Source organism: Prunus mume, linkage group LG1 (genome assembly GCF_029339155.1).
Source record: "Prunus mume cultivar Tortuosa linkage group LG1, ASM2933915v1, whole genome shotgun sequence".
NCBI lineage: Eukaryota > Viridiplantae > Streptophyta > Magnoliopsida > Rosales > Rosaceae > Prunus > Prunus mume.
The window spans coordinates 24,993,139-25,013,744 of NC_142698.1; the positions used below are offsets into that span (position 1 = coordinate 24,993,139).

The 20,606-nt window shown below is 39.2% G+C and overlaps 3 protein-coding genes across 6 annotated transcripts; 2 read left to right on the top strand and 1 right to left on the bottom strand.

The window, feature by feature from the left end:
- The first annotated feature begins 6,067 nt into the window (after nt 1-6,067).
- EIF3G1 (eukaryotic translation initiation factor 3G1) lies at nt 6,068-8,471 on the top strand. The gene is made up of 2 exons (XM_008223685.3): nt 6,068-6,506; nt 7,738-8,471. Exons 1-2 carry the CDS (start codon nt 6,152-6,154, stop codon nt 8,265-8,267), a joined length of 885 nt encoding a protein of 294 aa, XP_008221907.1. The 5' UTR covers nt 6,068-6,151; the 3' UTR covers nt 8,268-8,471.
- Nucleotides 8,472-10,797: 2,326 nt separating this feature from the next.
- Nucleotides 10,798-15,513, top strand: SMO2-2 (sterol 4-alpha-methyl-oxidase 2-2). 4 transcript variants are annotated; one of them, XM_008223696.3, is made up of 7 exons: nt 10,798-11,030; nt 12,328-12,465; nt 13,416-13,560; nt 13,722-13,841; nt 13,947-14,159; nt 14,259-14,339; nt 15,192-15,513. In XM_008223696.3, the coding sequence occupies exons 3-7, from the start codon at nt 13,448-13,450 to the stop codon at nt 15,271-15,273; spliced, it is 609 nt and encodes a 202-aa protein (XP_008221918.2). In that variant the 5' UTR covers nt 10,798-11,030; nt 12,328-12,465; nt 13,416-13,447; the 3' UTR covers nt 15,274-15,513. The 4 variants fall into 4 exon arrangements, with proteins under 4 accessions (XP_008221918.2, XP_088902848.1, XP_088902845.1 ...); XM_089046722.1 differs by lacking the exon at nt 10,798-11,030 and adding an exon at nt 11,424-12,227; XM_089046719.1 differs by lacking the exons at nt 10,798-11,030; nt 12,328-12,465 and having other exon boundaries at nt 13,481-13,560.
- Nucleotides 15,514-15,968: 455 nt separating this feature from the next.
- Nucleotides 15,969-18,082, bottom strand: HAI1 (PP2C protein (Clade A protein phosphatases type 2C)). Its single transcript, XM_008223724.2, has 4 exons — nt 17,523-18,082; nt 17,122-17,430; nt 16,819-16,924; nt 15,969-16,724 (listed from the first exon to the last, which is right to left on the bottom strand). Exons 1-4 carry the CDS (start codon nt 17,985-17,987, stop codon nt 16,399-16,401), a joined length of 1,206 nt encoding a protein of 401 aa, XP_008221946.2. The 5' UTR covers nt 17,988-18,082; the 3' UTR covers nt 15,969-16,398.
- Between the last annotated feature and the right edge of the window lie 2,524 nt (nt 18,083-20,606).

A 20,606-nucleotide genomic window follows, 5' to 3' on the forward strand; every position in this document is an offset into this window, starting at 1 on the left:
TAGCACAAGTATCTCGAAACCTAATAATATTTGTTACTTTGTGGATAAGCAAAACATTCAAAATTGTACTTATTCTTTCTACCCATCCAAGGGATTCTTCCAATATTCAGTAAAATTATTTATATTTAAGTAAATAGCAAAATTATAGATAGGGAACATTACTAGCGACCTGCCTAATTTTATTGTTAAATTTCGGGATCAATGATTGGACCAGCAAACTAAAAAACTTAGCTGATTCCCTTTGCCTAATTTTATTGTATAAATTTTCGGGATCAATGATTGGACCATGCAAACTAAAAATACTTAGCCTGATTCCCTTTGCACCTGCCGAATTTTATTGTATAAATTTTCGGGATCAATGATTGGACCATGCAAACTAAAAATACTTGCCTGATTCCCTTCGGCAACATGAAAGGGCGCATCACGAGAATGAGCATCATATAGTTCGACAACAACTTGATCCGTTTGTTTTTCAAGATCGCTATAGTAGTATAAATCTGTTGCAATGTGCCACAGGAGAATGCTTTTATCAAACGGTACTTTAACCAATCTTCAGTTGAATTTTTCGATACAATTTCTCTGTTGCAGCACATGATTCCCTCTCCAAGTCAACACTTGACTAGCATTGTGTTCTTTTCGGGCAACGACTCCTTGAGCATCTTTGAGTTGCTCAGAGATAAGCTGTTTCATTTTGACGGGGACATCCTCTAAAGTCGTGTACCAGTACTTCTCAGACATGGTATAGATACCAAGGAGCCTTTGAATTCCAGCACACTTTAGGGGCTTCTCTTTTAGACAAAAGTTGATGAGATTGTACCGCGTCATGGATTCCGACCACCTTTTGTCACAGTTCTAATTTGATCGAAGCAAAGAGATATTGCTCGATACCAGGAGGGGGATGGATGAGCCATCGAATACTTCTGCTTGCTTAACCAGTATAGTGTCCAGTCTGTGAAAACTAGTACAACATAGCTCGAGGGCAATAGCTCCAACAGACAAGAAGTGAGAATCACGTCAATGGTGAAATAACGTTGCTTATCAATGACGAAACAAAAGACGAAATGTTTAGGGGGTTGCTAATTAATTAGTCTGGTGCTCAATGAAACGTTTAGGGGGTTGCTATTGCCAGATTACATGATGTCTAGGGCTTTCATATTGCCGGAGGGGATAGGGCAAGTTAGGTTTCGATACACGTGTGACGAGGCCATAGAGTTTTTTGAGAGAAGAGAACTCATAACCAATGGAGCAAACCATGCCCGGCAGGTTTTGCTTGAGGTGAACACGGAGTTAGATCCGTTAGGAGACAGAAGCAAGACAGTGCTGTTTGATGGGTGCAGGCTTGCAAATCAGTTTCAAGCATTGGAAGCAGAGGAGGGATGGACCAATGAAGATAAATGGAAAGTGATAAGTCAATGTGGATGGAAGCAGCATGCCCAACAGCTTAGGCATGGGGGAGAGCTTCTCACACATGTATGCCTTCTCTCATGGCAAACCTTGGTTTCAGCCAACAATTTCAGATAAAAACGAGGCTCACCAACAATTAGTCTATATGCTGTTACTAAGCAAGCCTAGCTTTTGGCTTTGAAAACTTCTCCACAAAGTTCATTTGCCAGAGTGAGTCGATGATCTGAGTAATTACAGTGAGGTTTTGAAAGATGGTCACCTGTATAACTCGTTCACTTATTATAATATAAGTGGATATTTATTAATACCACTACATTTTAAAAATGAAAATCTTAAACATGACATCTACCTATATTATGACACATGAACAAGTTATATCAAGTTACGTATTGCAGTATCATATAAATAATTTTTCAACACGATATGGGTGTAGCTTTGACAAATGATTTTTATGCAAATAATGTCATGTTATGATTTGCCAACAGCCTGTCACAAGTGATGAAGACATAGGCCCATACTTTGAAGGCACCACTTGCCAGCAATCAATGGATGCCATTCATATATTCTTCTCCGTGATACATGCCTCCACAATCGTAATCTTTGCTTAATAAAGATTATATTCTCAGTCTTTTGTCGATTTCAACTGTTTTAAGGAATCTTTGGCTTTTTATCCCATACCTTTAGCTTTTGTAGCATAATAATGTTATATCACTTTACCTTGATTATACAGCATTTGCCACATAAACACTGTTAACATGTTATTATTACTGCCATTGATAATTTGGTTCAGCCATAATCGGTTTTACTTTATTGATGAAAGAGGTTCTTAGTTCAAATATTATAAACGATATACGTTTATTGAAAGAGATCTTGAGTTCAAATAATATAGACGACATATTTATATGATGAATTTAAAATAATTAATAAAAATGTTATCTTGCTATGTAGAAATTATAATGGACGTTAGTGATTTGGTGGTGTAGCACAGCTGGCCACCCGATCATTGATGCAAGTATTAAGCATAATCAAGGTGCGAGGCCAATCAAATGTGGTTGGTGAAAGAAACTTTGAACCCATTTGAAAATGGAAGAATACAAAAGGAAAAAGTAAGCACTAGTTATTCTATGAGATTCCTTGCCTCATGTCATCATCAAAACTTGTTAAATAAGAAAATCATGATACTCAACGTGTCATTCTCATCCCTTTTTCAAGTTCTCTTATAATTAGCATGCTCTGCTGATAATTTCATTCCAGCAAAACATGAAGGGGAAAACCATTTGCTTCTGCATTCCTGCAGGCCGCAAACACAAAGATAATGAAGAGAAGCATGATGAGTCCTCTCACTCCAACTCTCGCCGAAGCCGCAAGAGTAGAGGACATGTTGTTGCAACAGGTACCGGTGATCATGGTGAAGGCAATGATGGAGACACCGCAGCTGCCTCAGCAGCACCAACAATGGCCGCGGCAGCTGTAATGATGAGTGCCGCCCACATGTCAACTATGGATGGCGATGGCGGTGGTGGCAGTGCTCATGGTGGCGGCGATGGTTGATGGCATTGAAAGTTGATGCTTTTTTAGCATTTTTGTTCAATTATTGTCTCTACTATTATATTATACCACTTAATTTTGTTTTTTTGTTTCTGGGTTCTATGATTGTGAAGAGTGAAAGAGTGGACAATCACAATGTGATATTGTGTATTTTCATTTTATATTTTGCAATAATTATGTAAGTTTGATTGTCAATGAACTGAGAGGGGAAGGCTTCGTTTTTGCACTTGTCTCTCTCTCTGTTCTTTTGTTTATTGTTACTTCTGGAGCCTTTTGTTTGCAAGAATGATTGAGTACATCCCATAAGCTTGTGAGTCTTGTACAAAAAAACCCTCTTCAATATCGATAATCAAATGGTTTAAGGATTTTAATTTTAAGAAGGGCAGCGATTCAAGCCAGTGTACCATTTTTGTGCTGGATTGAGATAAGTTAGTATCAAATTTGATCAAATTTTAAGTTGTACTCGAAAGCCTTTTAGAGTTCTTACATAGGTTGGATCTCAAATTCTCTATGGTGATTCTATGGCCACTCAAAACTTGCCTCCAAGAACATCTATGCTCATGCTTTAAACGATAAAAAATGGAAAATTCGACCAATGTCACCTACTTAACCGGAGGGAAGATATCCCGACAAATTTTGCCAGGAAAGATTTATCCAGACAAAATTTCTTTGGAAAATATCTATCCAGACAATAGTTTCTCCGGGAAAGAACAAACTTCGCTAGGAAAGATTTATCCTGACAAACTCTCGCCATGAGAGATCTATCCGGACAAAGCCGGGAAAGATATCTCTTGGGAAAAAACAAACGTTGCCAGGAAATATTTATTCCGACAAACTTTCGTTTGGCAAGATCTATACAACAATAGTTCGCCAGGAAAAGATCTATCCTGACAAAATTTCTCCCTAAGAGATATATATCGACAAACTTTCACTGGCAAAGATCTATCTCTACAAAATTTAGCCGGCCAAAAACAACTTTCACCGGGAAAAAATATATACATACAAATCAATTCAGCACCTGAATTCTTTTTTTTTTTTGCAATGTACTGTAACTTACACTCTGTCTCAAATAAGTTGCACATGATAAACACGTGAGCCTTTTGAAGAGTATTTTGACATCCAACATATGTTCATGCACCAACCTCGTTCTCTCTCTCTCTCTCTCTACATGGATAATGGAAGGCTTAAGTTACGATATGTTATTCGCAATCCTGCTCACCTAAGGACCTGAAAATGAGATCAGTTATGTGGACGTTTGGCTACGCTTATCAGAGGACGCGCAGCAGAAGAATTTGTATATTCAGGTCGTGTATCAACAGGCGCACTTGATGATATACGACGAGCGACTGACATGGCATACAAAGCAGTAGCTGAGTATGGTCTCAATCAAACCATTGCCCCTGTGTCTATAGCAACACTATCTGCTGGTGGAATGGATGAGTCGTGGGGAGGTGCTCCTTGGGGAAGGGATCAGGTCCTGTGTATTTTTATTTTATTCCTTATCAAATTATTTGCGGTAAATACTGATCCTAGAGTGATGAAAACAAGGGCATCTTGTTGATCTTGTTCAAGGAGAGGTTAAAGCATTGCTACTAATGGTGTCTGTCAAGGGACGGAATGAACTGTATCGTAAGAAAGAGGGACAGAGTCACCTTAGAGTAATGGTTCGATCACCAGGGACAAATGTGTCTTTTTGCGGTGTGGCTCGCTGTTGACATAGTATAGCCGCGCGGCTCTAATGTTATAGCCGCTCGGCTAACGGTTGAATTTCTATTCACAGCGTAATTTCTATTTATAGAGTCAAGCCGTTCGGCTATATTTTGAAACTTCTCTATTTATAGAAGTATAGCCGTGCTGGTATGATATTTTCTAAAAATAGTATAGCCGGTCGGCTATAATCTGTTTTATTAAATATTTCTAAAAAATCGTATAGCGGGCGGACGGACACGTTCCGCCCATTACGCTAGGCGGGTTCTCTTCTCCCAGTCGCCTGTGTCAATTGTGGGTTCTCTTCCACCTTATCGAGCCTAAAGCAACCAAACACACACCTTCAAACAAAACGGCAAAACTTGAATTGCAAAACCAGATGCTCTAACCTAAAAAGACCACAACTTTCAAATAAATTTGAAAACAAAAAATCAACCCAGAAATCAGGATCACTTGGACTTAATTGGGTTATCAACCAACGAATTGAGCAACTAAATGTACGGTTATTATTACGTTGGGCAGAGAGTGAGGTGAGTGTCTTGAGGTTACTGGAGTTGCAGAACAGAGTGAGAGGCCATGGCAGTTCGTATAATATTCGAAATTTGAACGGTATAGCCGCGCGGCCATACATAGTATAAATACATAGTATAGCCGCTCGGCTGCACTATGGAATACATTTAAAGAGTATGGCCGCGCGGCTTTACTGTTTAAATATTAAATATACAAAATGGGAAGCAAGGATGGGAGAACCCTTGACCTCGAGGCAGGGCAGAAACTTGTTGCCAGGAAAGTTTCTCCGCGTGCAGGCAAGTGTTTCCCTCGCATTGGCCTCTGTATCTGAAGCCACACATACTTGAATACTTCTTTCGTTTACTGCCCAAACAAAGGCAAAATTCAATGCTCACAACTAAGGGACTCCAAGTTTTCAATCGTGCTTCGAGGTTAAGATAATTTTGTTAGAAAGAAAAAATTAGAAAGCTTGAGGAAGGAATTATAAAGAAAAAAAAAGTTTCCAATAAATAAAAAAATTAAGAAAAAGTTTCGACCTTTTAAGTTGGAAAATATTTTAATCGGTTGGGTCTAACTAAATATAATCTTGTGGTTAAGATAAATTTATTCCTCACATAACCTCATTTTCAGATCCTTATGCGAGCAGGACTCATCTTATTCGTGACTTATAAATTGAGAATTAACGTGTTTTCTTTTGCAATTAGCGCAGCACAAGTTTTTTTGGCCTATTTTGTGGCTTTTGAATCGAGGTTATTTTTGTTGGGATACTTTAAATTAAAAACTAAAAGAGAGAGAAAAACAAAACATCAACAGCCCAAAGTAAAAGGGCCCGAGAAACTCAATCCACTCCTTGCCACGTGCGAAGGCTTTGTCTTTTATCAAACACACGCTCGACAACACTCTCACATCCCAAAGCCCTAATCTCTGTAAACCTAAAATCCCCAATCTCCTCTCTTTAGCTTACGCACATACAGAGACAGCCATGGCTCTAGTGAGACCTGGATCAGGGTCAGCCCAGCCGGCGAAGCTTCGATGGGGAGAGCTCGAAGAGGACGACGGCGAGGATCTGGACTTCCTCCTGCCGCCGAAGCAGGTGATTGGGCCGGACGAGAACGGGATCAAGAAGGTAATAGAGTACAAGTTCAATGAGGACGGCAATAAGGTCAAGATCACGACCACGACCCGGACTCGGAAACTCGCCAACGCTCGACTTAGTAAGCGGGCCGTGGAGCGCCGCTCCTGGCCTAAGTTCGGCGACGCCGTGCATGAGGACGTCGGTGCCAGGCTAACCATGGTCTCCACTGAAGAGATCCTCCTTGAGCGCCCCAGGGCTCCTGGTATGTCTTGTTCCGATTTTCGGAATGTTGTTGTTGATGGGTGTTTTTATTTTAGGGTTTGTGAGGAGGATTATGTGGAATTTACTTATCCTCTCTGTGTTTTTTGGAATGTTTTTGACATAAGTTTAATTGTGTATGATTATGTTTTTGTGATTAAAAACCGATTCTTAGAAATATAGTAAAATTATTTGGGGAGATTTTGGTTATTATTTTTAAGTTTCTCTGTTAGTTTTTGTAATAGACATGTAATGATTCTTGAATTAAATCTCGACTAAATATGTTTTTTTAGGAGTATTTCAAGTAGGTTAACTGGGTTTTCTATTGGAACAAATGAAGCTGTAATCGTGAATTGGATTGTTCGTTGCATTGTTACTAAGCATTTTGCTTTTCTTTCCCTTGCTTTTACCATGTTCAAGGGAAATTAGTGATGCGTCTGTTTGAGGCAATTGCTATGTTTGAATGAAGGGAATAGGAAAAGGCGCTTTGTTTAAATGAACAATTTCTTTGTTGTTCTTGACAATTAGTCTGTCTAGCTGACCTTGTATGTCTTTTGTAGGTGAGCATGGGGCATTTAGCCATTTTTCTTGGAATTAGTTCCCAACAGTTTTCCTAATTGGCTTAAATCTCATAACTTGATGCAGAAAGATCTTCTAACCCAATACCTTAAGTATTTAAGTGATGGGGCATTTAGCCATTTACACATGTCTAGTTAAATGATGCAGAAAGATCTTCTAACCCAATACCTTAAGTATTTAAGTTTGTCTTACAAACTTAAGACAAGCTCAGCTGTGCCAGCTATCTTGAAATGCTCCTTCATCTGGGCCTGGACTCAAGTCCCTTAATTTAGGTGTATGTGGAGGTTGGATGTTGTTTTAGGTTAAGAGGCCTGCCCAGGGATGGCTACTTTCTCAGAGATAATTTAGTGCAAATTCATTGCATCAATTTGATTTTGAAGATAACATGTCTTGCCATGTCATTTTCATTTGTGCATAATGCACGATTGACATGGAATAATATTTGAGTAACTATTTGTTGATGGCCTTCTTTATCTCATTGCTTTTGCGGCTTCTCTATTTATGTCTTATGTCAGAGATTTGTTTTTGATTTGCTTGTTATCATTCAATTCCAATTGGTCACAGTAAATGAATTTTTGGGGTTTTGTGCTTATCATATATCATCATCACCCCATTTTTATATTTGTTTTTGACTGTGAACTCCAAACTCCAAACAGGTAGCAAGGCAGAAGAACCAAAGGCTGGAGGAGACTCTTTGGCTCAACTCGGAAAAGGAGGGGCTGCTCTCAAACTTTGTAGGACTTGTGGTAAGAAGGGTGACCACTGGACTTCACAGTGCCCATATAAGGATCTCGCCCCACAGGCTGAAGCATTCAGTGATAAGCCTCCTACATCAGATGCAGCAACTGGAGCTGCTGGAACTGGTAAGTATGTTCCTCCAAGCGTGAGAGCAGGGGCAGACAGAACTGGATCTGATATGAGACGAAGGAATGATGAGAACTCTGTTCGTGTCACCAACCTTTCAGAGGACACACGGGAGCCTGACTTGCTTGAACTTTTCCGGCCTTTTGGGGCTGTAAGCCGTGTTTACGTTGCTCTTGATAAGAATACGTCCATTAGCAGAGGATTTGGGTTTGTCAACTTTGTGAACAGGGAAGATGCCCAGAGAGCAATCAACAAGCTGAATGGGTACGGTTATGACAATCTCATCCTCAGGGTTGAATGGGCCACACCCAGGACAAATTAGACCCTTCTTACCCCTCTGTTTTCTTAATCTTATAAAGATATTTGCATTAAGAATGTTTTGTAGGATTTTGGTCCTACAATGTTTTTGTTCAGATGCTTTGTCGAAATTTTTTGTTCAAGATTTTGTTGCTCTAAATGGTTATTAAAGTTGCTTGTGCGAGTACTAAATGATTAATATGAGTTGCTTCCTGCAAAGCCTTGAAAATGGTGTGCTTGCATTCCTTTTTTATTGTACTAGAAGAGAGATGTGGCTAGAGATCTTGGGTACCTAACCTAACACTGTTACGTTTTCTAAATAAACTCAAGGGTTTGAGTTCTGCAATGAATCATGAGCTGTTTGGTTTGTGCAGCACCATGAGATTGGGTTCTGCAACTTTATTTGGTTCTTGAAAAAACATTTAGTTATTCACCTGCTCTTTTGTAAGATAAACAAAGCTTCCATGCAAAGGGAGAAAACAAGAAATTGAATATAGCCTATTTTGATTTTTCCACAATAGGCCACAGCTATCAACATTTAGTTGACCATTGATTGTTAGGATATGAGCGGGCTGGAGGTAGAAGCAGACATTGTGAATTGGATTCCAGGAGAGGCAATGAGTTGGGAGCTTCGGGGAGGACTCATGGCAGAAGCTGGAGACAAGAGGAATTTGATTCCCGATCGATTGGAGCTTGTTGAATCCGCCGGAAGTGGGACGTAGGGCACTGCAGGCAATTCACAGTACCAGGACTCCGCAGGGGTTGGTTGCTCACCAGCCCTATACTGAAGGATAGTCCTGTATAGTAAGGGCAGGAGGCCCTCCATTAGAAAAGAGGAGAGGGGAGAGATGAACTATTTTTCAGTGGGGGTGAGATTTGGGAATGATTTTAAGGCAAAAGGAGAGGGGTGGTATTGCGAAGGAACTGGTACAATGTCATTTTTTCCACGCCTAAAAGTGACCCTGTGAGATAAAATGAAAGCTCATCTCCCACTCTGGGGATCCAAATAAAGAAACTGTGGGCATGATATTATATATTTTACCAAATCTGTCTAAGATCTGTTTTTTAGGTGGCAACCGCAACATGTCCCTTTTCTTTTATATTTGTGTGACTTTATTTATTTATTTATTATAAATCCAAGTTTTATTTCATCTCTGAAGTCAAAGAGATGGTCTCTACCTTCTTCCGGAGGGAGGCTCGAGAGCCATCATTGTTACAATTTTGCTGCCTACTGTCCAACTTGCCCTCTTCCCTCTCCAAATGCAATCTCCCTATGGTTTGATGTGCATATGTAAAGTTTCCGGGTATATTATGGAGTGAAAAATAGTAATATATATATATATATAGCTTTCATTGAAAAATTCCTTAAATAAGTTTATTTGAAGAACACTCTTATATATAAGAGTTACAAAACAAACATACCTCACTGCTCACTATAAATATAATATAGTGCACAAATCCGACCTTGAAAAAGTGCAGGTGGTGCCACAACACAAGGTGATGCCAACTTGTACTTTTGGATTTGTTATGAGCATAATAAGCTAAATGATCTATTAAATAATTAATTACATTTCCAAGAGTACAGTATACTATTACTATGCTTGATTTGGATAAAGGAATTTGGAAGAAAATGATTTGGATATGAAAACAAAGTCAAATTTGGTACAAAATCGAGAAAAACATTAAATTAAATGTATTCGAAATAACTAAATGTAACACATTTAAAATGACTACATATTAGCAACCATTTAAAATCCATTTATTTTACTTTATACATTGAATTGTAATAGTTTAAACAAACAATTTTACCTTATAATTTATAATCACTGAATTTGGAATCCAAATGGACACTATTTACATCACAATCTTTCACTATCCTAGAGATCGCATCTTGTAAACATTACTGTTAATTCCTTGAACACGTGTAGTTCTTCACCCGACATAAATCAATTACTATCAGAGCTATACGTCAAATCTCAAAAGTAACCACGAAAGAGGCCCACGATTATCTGTACACCTATAATCAAAAGTTCAACTTGACTTTATTCTTCTCTTATTGAAAGGATAAAATTGCTAGAGGCTACTCCTACAAACCTATTATCTAAAGATAGCTTAATCTGCCCATAATCCTAATTTTTATCTCTGAAATTATAAAAGTTCAAACCTAAAGTCCAGGTGCAATAAGACAAAAAGAATTTAAAATGTATCCACTTACGTGTAAAAATAAATATCACTAAACTAAAAACTAGCTCGTTTAAAACGAATATACCCGGCTATTCCTTTGGTTGATTGAGAGAGGTGTCAAATTGTTGTGAAAATTGGAGAAGCTTCCTACCCCACTTGAAATTACATCTAATTCAGATAATTACTGCAAGCCATGTGATCTTATCCTACCCCAAGTAAAACCAAATCATCAATGGGTTAAAAATAAAAATAAAAAATCAAACTGAAAGGAAAAAGAGGGCAGATTGGGAAAAACAGAGAGAACCAAAAGAATCCAAACTGGCAGGCAGACGTGCACCCTCTGAACTCCGCTCGTCAGCATCGGCTTCATTGGTAATTTTGGCTATATAAAGCAGCAAGGGGCCCAAGTCTTAAAGAGCCCAGATTCCCTTTTCGACAGTCTGTCTCAAACCCTTCATCTCGTGGGGTGCTTCTTGTGCATTACTGAGCAGAGCTCACATTCCAGGTTGTACCCACGACCACATTTTCTTGGGTTCTCAGATATCAGCTTCTTCCATCCCTCAGAAACGTCTTCATGGCTTCGCTCGTCGAATCTGGCTGGAGGGTACTTCCTCTTTCAACCCTTTTACTTTTATACTGTGGTCATAGCTTTTTACTGGTTTTTAAATAACAAAAATTGTTTCTTGAACCCAGATTTGATGTTTTTGTTGGGTGTTGCTTGCTTTTGAATTACTGTGTGTTTTTCCCCTATATGTGTATATTTTTATAATGCAGGCATGTGCGTTGTGATTGGTGTGATTGGTTTTTCTGTTTTTGTGGGATAACGTAATGATTTGATCTGCCAGTGCATTTGGATGTTGTTGTTACTGAATTTAAGTAATGAGGTCAGTGGGTGGTTCTTTTCTTTCTTTTTCTATTTCTTTAAGTAATTTGGATGAGGAATAGTGACATTAAGGCGCATTATGTGTTCAGAATTGATATCAGCTGACGATTTGGAGATATTTTATTAAGATTATGTTTCTTCAAAAAGAAGCACGTTCGTGTAAGTTGTGGTCAAGCAGTGTTAGTCGTATGATGCTCGAGTGTGAAGCAATATAATTGGATTGAAATGTTATTGTCGATTCCTGGGATAACGCAATGATTTGATGTACCTAGTGCATTTGGATGTTGTGGTTACTGTTTTCAAGTAATGTGGTTATTTGGTTACCTTTTATTTTTCTTTTCCTGTCCTTTTCCATTGTAATGACATCAGGCAGCATTAGGTGTTCAAGATTGACATCAGGTGAGGATTTGTAGGTGCTTTATTATGATTATGTTCCTTCAAACCTAAGCGGGTTCATGTAATTTGTGGTCTAACAAGCGTTAGCTATATGATTCTTGGATGTGAAGCAATATAGTTTGAAATGGTATTATTCCGCTGTTCTTTTCTTTGACTAATAACTGTACCTAAATGTATATCTCTTTCTTATTTCATGCAACACCAAACTCCTTTTTCCAAACTTCCAATGTCCTTTCTATTGAATCTTGGGACCCTGGATCACATGGACTGGGATCTGAGTCTAGGTTAGGAGCAACATGATGCATAGGCGGGGGTCATCATACTCTGGGTTTTAAATGATGGAAAGTATTTTTCATTCTTTCAATTAAACGATACATAGGCAGGTGTCATCATAGTGTTTCTCAGTTGGTCCTTGCTTTCATCTCCATCGATCAATTTTGTAACTTTGGCATGTGAATGTTACCTTTAAATGTTCTCAAATGAAAGGAAAATGCAACTGATTTCTCTCTAGAAACTCCTCTGGTCAGGAATGATTAATTTTCCTTTTTAATTCTCCTAATTGTCTCTATTGTTATCTAATATTTTTCTTACTTTGTGAAATTCTTCTTTCTTTACCGTGCAGTATCTGATCACAAATTTCAACGACTTTCAACTGGCATGTCTAGGAAGTTTCTTTCTCCATGAGAGTGTTTTCTTTTTATCTGGACTCCCTTTTATATTTCTTGAGAGGGCAGGATGGCTGAGCAAGTACAAGATTCAGGTTCATCTCTCTTGACTTGGTTCGTAGTTAATTATTTTCATGTTTTTTTTTTTTCAGATCAGGAAGTATTTTTTTCTTCCTCAAAGATTTGTCTGACTAGCGCTATATGCCAGCCAAAATGTTTTCCAGCTCTGTTTAACATTGGAGATTGTAGACACAAATGTGTCTTGGAATCTAGTTTTTAGTAGAAGTCTCAATGATCAGGGATGAAGTTAGTTGTAGATTTGTTGAAGTCTTTATATGATGCTAAAGTGAAAGGTGATGGAGACTATGTATTATGTTTTGGGAAGAAATTTGATACCAAAGCTTTTTACTGGGCCTTATTGCAGTAATCACAGTTTTGTTTCCTTTGGGGGAAGCTTATGGGATAAGTGAGGCTCTAGAGCTAGCCTTTTACACATGAACTGCAGCTTATAAGATTCTTGCACTTGATAGTTTGTGGTTCAAGAGGAAGGATTTTGATTAATAGTTGTTATTTTGGGATGGATACTAGGTTGGCCGAGGAGGTATTGAGTCATCTTTTGTTTTAAATTGCACTGCTCACATGTATGGGTGTAAAGGGCCATTTATTTTCTGTGATTGGGGTGACTTGGATTATATCTAGTTGGGCAGTGATGTATTAAGAGTTGGCATTGTCGTGTTGCACAAAACAGAATAGAAGAGTATGGACGGAATATTCATTGTGTGTATTTTTGGTCTTTTTCAATGGAGCAGAGAAGCTGATGGGAAGGAATACGCTCTCAGGGAGAGGAAATATTTTGAGAAAGCTGTTTGAATGGACTAGATGGGCTTTTGCTTCTTCTTTTGTAGATTTATGACAGTTTTCCTTCTCTTTACATATTTAATGATTGTTTGGTGCCTTTTACCCTTATGGACATAGGTGCTGCCCCATTGGCATTTCAATAGAACTTATAAAAATAGTGCCGTAACTTGATTCTAGTTTTCTGCAGACAAAAAATAACAGCCCTGCAGCTCAGGAGAAATGTATTACTCGCCTAGTGCTGTATCATTTTGTGTCAATCTGCCAGTTATGATCATTTCCTATCCTGTCTTCAAATTCATGGGCATGCGGAGTAGTCTTCCATTGCCGTCCTGGTATTTTCAGGTTCTTTATATGCTAAAGCATATTTTCTCAGACATTGTGGAAGTTGATGCCATTATCATTTCAAATGATGAAGGCCACAATTTTTTCTACCTTTTTGAACATTTGGACTTTGAAAAGGCATAATTCGGTAGTTCTGCATTTTGTTTGGCAGGAAAGTTGTTTCAACACAGATCATTTTCTACTTCATCTTAGAGGATTTTGTATTCTATTGGGGACATAGGGTTCTGCATACAAAATGGTTGTATAAGCATGTGCACAGTGTCCATCATGAGTAAGTGAGAGTTCTAAGTGAACTTATTCGGTGTTAACTGTTTTGAATAATGTAATATGTGAGCTGCATTTTGGAGCTCTTACTGGTATAACAAAACATGTGCAGATATGCTACGCCTTTTGGACTGACTTCTGAATATGCTCACCCGGCTGAGATATTGTTCCTTGGCTTTGCCACCATTATTGGTCCTGCCATCACTGGGCCCCATCTGATCACTCTCTGGTTATGGATGGTACTTAGAGTGCTCGAGACAGTCGAGGCACATTGTGGTTACCATTTCCCGTGGAGCCTCTCAAACTTCTTACCTGTGTATGGAGGGTATGTGTATTTTTCTATAGCGGTCCTTTTTAGCAGTGTGTATACAATATGTGCTAATTTATTCCTTTGTTTCTGCAATGGTTTTCTTTTATCATCCAGTGCTGATTTTCATGACTATCATCACCGTTTGCTTTATACCAAGTCTGGCAACTATTCTTCAACTTTTGTTTACATGGACAGGTAAGCTTTTAGCATCTGCTGCTTAAAGCATTAGGAATTTTTCTACTGTAGTGTAAACTATGGTGATTGCCAGATTATCTCTGAATTAGTTATGAAAAATACTTGGATCAGACTATGAATTAATGTTTCATCATTTTTGGCAACTATGAATTAATGTTTTCAAAAATGAATATATACCATGGAATATAGTGTTACTAATCTAACATGAAACCAATATTTGTTCATCTTATGAACTTAGTTGTTATGGCTGACATGTTCTGTTCCGTTAGCAGGTTCTATAAATTGCTCTTTTTAAAATACAGAGAACGTTTGGCCTAAAATATCTGAAATATTATTTCCCTGAGATGCACAAGCTCCTGATTTCGTTTTCAGTATGCGGATGGGTCTTGTTGGTTAGACCAAAGTCTTCGTTGAAAGTATGAGATGGTTAAGGCTCATCCTTTTCATATGTGTGGATGAATTGGGTTCCAAAATCTAGCAGTTTTTGGTTTTGGTTTGTTTTTTTGTTTTTATAAATTAATTGCACTTCATTTTTTCCTTTCTTTTAAGAAAAATTTACCTTCATTGTATACGTGTTTGAAGAAAAAGGATCTGGATGGGCATGTCCGCATGACAAATAAGGTGGGTTCGAAGGGAGATTGAGAAACTGGTTTGGTGAACGAGGGACAAGGGACAGAACACACCTTGGCAATAATGCACTAGTTGAACTTGTAGTTCATCTTGCTATTAGTTTATATAAGAATCTAATTTCTTAATTAAGTAAATACGTGAACACCAACAGAGGCAGCAATGCCTGCTGGAGTATACCAACCATGTCTCATAGTGTCATCCCTCTTTTGTATGATTTTTCAGGATCTTTGGAACCGATACCGGTTACAGAAAGTTGAAGGCACTGAAGAAAACTGGAGTTGAAGACGACGGCAAGGAAATGTGACATGGGAGCCGGAAATTTTATAAACTAGCTTGACATTAGCAAATGGGTTCTTTGATTTTAAGGGCAGTGCTGAAGAGGTCTCCGTTTCTGCCTCCACCTAATCTTTGTATGCAGCCATCTTTTTTGTGTTTAATTTATTTTTCTCATTTTATTTGAGTCATGGATGAAGCTTTATGCAGACATTTGTGCCCTCCTACTCCTAACATGAATGAAGATGCTGCATTTTTCTTCTTCCCCCAACGTTTTTTCTTTGGCCCCTCTGGTGATAATAATCTTATGTTCAGTCATGGAGTTTGGAATTTGAGCAAAACATTGTATTTTTCTTTATTAACTAATTAATTTCATTAAAGATATAAGAATTTTTAAAGATAAGGGATAACATTTTGAAATGATTGATCAATATCTGTATATGTTCAAGATTTGTTATTCTTCTATTTCTTTTCCTTTTTTGACTCCCCCTGAAAAACTAACTAGTGTGTTTGGATGATGAAAGATGAAATCTATATATAGGAAGCAAAATGCATAAAAAGGTAAAACATTTAAAATACTAGAAGATCTCCTTGATTAATCCAAATATTAAGAATTAAAATTATTAATTAAATAAAAATATATGATAAATTCACATTTTTTTATATTATATAATAAATTTTATTTTTATGAAACAAAACCACCCATTATCTTTTTTAATTCTAAAATAAAATAAAAAATTTATTTTATAGAATCCCCAAGCAAACGGAAAAGAAGGGGTTTGGTAGAATACAGTCGAGATTAACGAATTTTCTACTATTCAGCTGAGTTTCAAACCCTCCAATTTCACCAAACGCAATAATACCACCATATTCACTTGATAAAACTCCAAACTTTTTTTTTAATAGCTTTTCGGCTTAGAAAAACTACATTTTCTTACCCCGTTTTTGGAATCAACTAAAACTTACGTTGGGCTTTTAGGAAACAGATTTTCCATTCAAAACGCAACTTTGCCGATCATGACCCATTACCATTACCAAACAGACCCCTCCACTGTTACCATTTCCCCAAAACCCCATGGCCCATTACCAGACCCAATAGGATTAACCAAACCTAACCCAAACCTAAACTTCCAACCCCCCAAAAAAAACCCTAAATTCAAGGACACGTGTTACGCCTCAGATTCACCACGACCACGCTAACGTTGTCAGTGCTGTGCCTGGCCAATGCCAGCTTCGTCAGCAGCATCGCAGCGTCGGAGCACGCCCTGTCCGACGACGTCGACGACGACCCATCGGTCTCCGCCTCCGCTGCCGCAAGTCGTTTCCCCCTCAGGCACATTCTCGCCACCCCACACGCCGTGTCGTTCGACACAACGTCCCATAGGCCATCGCTCGCCAATATCAAACACTCGTCCTCCGCCGTCCGATCCGTGATCGTCACCTCCGGCTCGCAGCTCACGTACGGCTTCAAATAATTGTCACCTGCAAAAAAATTACAAAATAACGACAAATAAAATCTTGCCTTACGACCTCCTCTCCGAATAATTGTGTTCAGCTTTAACAGTTCCTCACGTACCTATGGCTCTTGACATGGCGAGAACTCCGAGAACCCGTGGACCATCCCAGTATATGACCCGGCCACCCGCCTCCTCGATCCGCTTCAACTCGTCTGGACGATCCGGCTGTTCGAACAATAACATCCAAAACAAATTTAATAAAAATAAAATCAACCGAATTGGGAAGTTCACTATAATAAAGTGGACTCGCATATATCACGTATTTTCCCCTTTAGATATAATGCAGCCCTCTCAGATTAAAAAGCCTCCAAATTTTCTCGGCAACCAAACAGATTTTAAACCGTGCAATGAAGGCAATCGACCTTGTGATCAACTGAAAGAGGAAAAGCCTTGCCATTTCGGCAGAGCACGGCCCTAGAATCGCCACAATTGGCAACAACGATCTTATTGGGAGTGACGACAGCGACGACGGCCGTGGATCCAACAGCATCGGACTCGGGCGTTTGAAGCTCGCAGCGGCAATGACTCACCCCACCGCCGCCTTCGCTCCACGCAACCACCTCCTTGTCCATTCGCATGAAGCTTCGCTCCATGGCGGTCCTCCACTCCTCCATGCTCTCCGCTTCGTCTCTCACCAGCTCATGTAACCGCTCTCTACATCTCGTTGCCACCTAAACAAAAAATCCAAACGATGCGATAAAATCAAAGGACAACAAATTCGAAGTCGTTTATGAATACAAGACTAAAGGACTCTGGTAGGTACATGAGAGCAGCCATGGCCATCGTAGACGCCGAAGTAATGCAATTTCCCGACGGTTTCTCGGCTGCGTCGGCAAAACGATGGGTGTATGGACACCGCGTCCTCCATATCTCGTCGTCTTCCACAAACGGAAGCCAATCCGTATTTCGGAAGCTCAGTGGAAGCTTCTGGAATGTTCGATGAAGTGGACGGCCGGCACTTGGCCGAAATCTTCAGGCTCGCAACGACTTTCTCTTCGTCGGAAGAGCCGGAACACTCCAAGACGTTGTCCAGGTCGCGAGAAACCGACGTAGTGCAGGCCTCGACTTTCATGCGTTTCTCGGCATTTTCTGGCGGTGAGGCCACGCCGGAGACGAATTTGTACCGTCGGATCTCCATCCTCCTCCGCCTTGCGGCACGTGAGCTCTGCTCGCACGGATTCGATGACGTTTCACTCTCGCTCACTACTCCGCAGCAGATCTCCGCCATTTCAAAATTTTAATTCATCTAAATGAATCCCATTTTTGCGCGAAATAAAATGAAATTTTTTTTTAATTTTAATTGAAAGCAGGAAGGTGTAAGGGAAGGCTCGCGCGCTCATAAGTGAAGCTTATAAAGGCAGCTCCCATGGGCCATGGGCCCACCAATAGCTTTTTACATAGAGACCTGCAACTGTCTCTCTCTCTCTTTCTTCCTTTCTCTCTCTTGCCCGTGGTGGCCACGGGCAGACCGGACAGGCGAAATGATGTGTGACGTAGTGCTACTCTGCCTAAACAAACTTGTTCATTTATCACCGTTGATCCCTCTCTTCAACTCTTATCTCGTCCGTCAAAACAAAACACGTGTAGCTAACTCTGCGGAGTAAAAGAGACGTGGCCCAATCAAAAATCGACACTGAAGATGGGAGTGGGCTTCCTTTCCTGACACGCATGTGATCTTGTGCTTTGTCTGGAGTTTAATTCTTTTTTCCGTTTGAAATTTGATGAGGTATTGCCATGTGTCTCGGCCTCGAATGCGAGATTGGATTTTTGAATAAAGTTATATCTTTTTGTGGAGCTTCCGACGTGTGGTCCAATCAGAGCGCTCTACGTAGAGGGGTGTGTGTTGACGGGTTGGCCCAGGTGTCTGCGTCGTTGACCCCTCCTGGGATATCTAAGGGACGCTGTCTCAGTCAGTACGCGTGGCGAAATCTCATCACCACTCGTTCATCCAAGGCTGGGAACACGTTTCACGCATTGGCATATTCAGTTACAACGTCTATTTTTCATCTTCAAGTTATTAAATATTTCCTGTGTTCGCTACGACATTATTAAATCTTGGTAGTGACAGTTACTTCTCTGTGTATTATCAGTTGTATTTCTGAAACCTTTGGTGAAATTAGATAACAGTACGTTACTTTCTACTAATTTTGTGTGAATTAATCTATTCGCATGCACTTCTAAGCCTGTGAGAGGCTTTTATAAAAAAAATATAATTAAATTTATTTTATAATTAAAAATTATAATATATAGTTGTGTTTCATAAAAATAGAATCTATTATTTGATTTTTTTTAATTTTAATTTTTTAAAAAAATAAGTGTGAATTTACCATATTATTATCATTTAATTAATAATTTAAATTCTTAATATTTGTATTAACTTTTTTTTTTTTTGGTATTTTGAATATTTTATCGTTCTCTGCTTTTTGTTATATATAGATAATTAAAAAAAAGTTAATTAAAAATTAAAAACGTGAACAATCAGTAAATCGTTGATGAGTTAGAACTGTACAATAGTAGGAGATTACTGTTGCATACCCTCTTTTTTCTATGTTGTTAATAAGTTTTTTTTAGGAGAGTATTCATAGAAACGCTATTACTTCTGCGTTGAAGTTATATGCGAAGTGATTAAAAATAGTTAGTGTTCAAAGTCACGAACAGGTGGGGGACCTTCAATTTTGAGTTAGGCAGGAACATAATAATGACCAAACTGTGATTTGTTTAACATATAGCCGAACATCAAAGCACAACGTGGAGAAGAGCTAGCTGGCACAGTACGTTCTGTGGGGAGGGCCAAGAGAGCTCAACTGAAACCTCTAAGTAGAGACCTCCACGTGGAAAATCTTGCTGGCACCTAATTGTAATTAAGTGGGCCACGTGGAGAAGAAAGCAAACGCAAGAAGTAACCTAACCCTAGGTTTCTTCACCCAAAGGAAACAGCCTGGTATGGTTAACCACACCTTCTCTGACGAAACCCTAAAAAGCTAAACCCAATTCAGAGGGTTGTTTGCTTCTTTCTTTTTCTTTCCATTTCTGCTGCGCATAGGTCTTGAACGGATGACACGTGGCAAGGAGGGTCTTAAGGGGAAGCGTCATGCATGCAATGTTACGTGTCTTCCTGGTCACGACACGTAGGACGTGATGGGCAAGGAGCTGTGGGTTTTGGGTGGGTGGGATTAGAGAAGAACAGTTCGGGTCTGGGTTTGGGTACAGAGAGAGGGGGGTACGTGGTGGGCTGGGTGGGGTGAGTAGTGTTTGGGTGTGCTGAAAAAAGGGCACACGCGGAGGATGGTAGGAAGCGGCGTGTAGTTTTCAGAGCTCGGGATGCGTAACAGTTGGCTCTGTTTATGTCGTGCAATGCAGAGAGAGAGAGAGAGAGAGATGAGGTAGCCACTAGCCAGTCAAAGCAAAGCTTCCTTTAGCTCTCTCTCTGCACTGCATGCATTTCTGTTTCTACACAGAAACTAGAGCTTCGACATTAGCACACTTTGCGTCTCTTTCTGGCAGTGGATTAAAATTTTGGTAATATTTGCTGCTTCTGGTCGGAAATAAAAATTAATTATTTTTTTTGAATTAATGGGAAATTGGGATTTGACTATTTTAGGCACTAAGTTTCGAATTGTTACAGCTGTGGAGTGTGGCGGGACAACCGCTTCAGTTTCAGAGCTTCTATTGTTGGAATGTTAGGGTTGTTCTTCTTTGACTTCCCCTGCTTCCAAGTTTGATTAAGTTCACATAATAAATGGTACACGAGAAACACTGTGGATCAATCGGTTACAATCTTACGTACAGTCAAAGTTTTGTATACTATATAGAATATACATGTCAAAAATACATACTGTATATATAA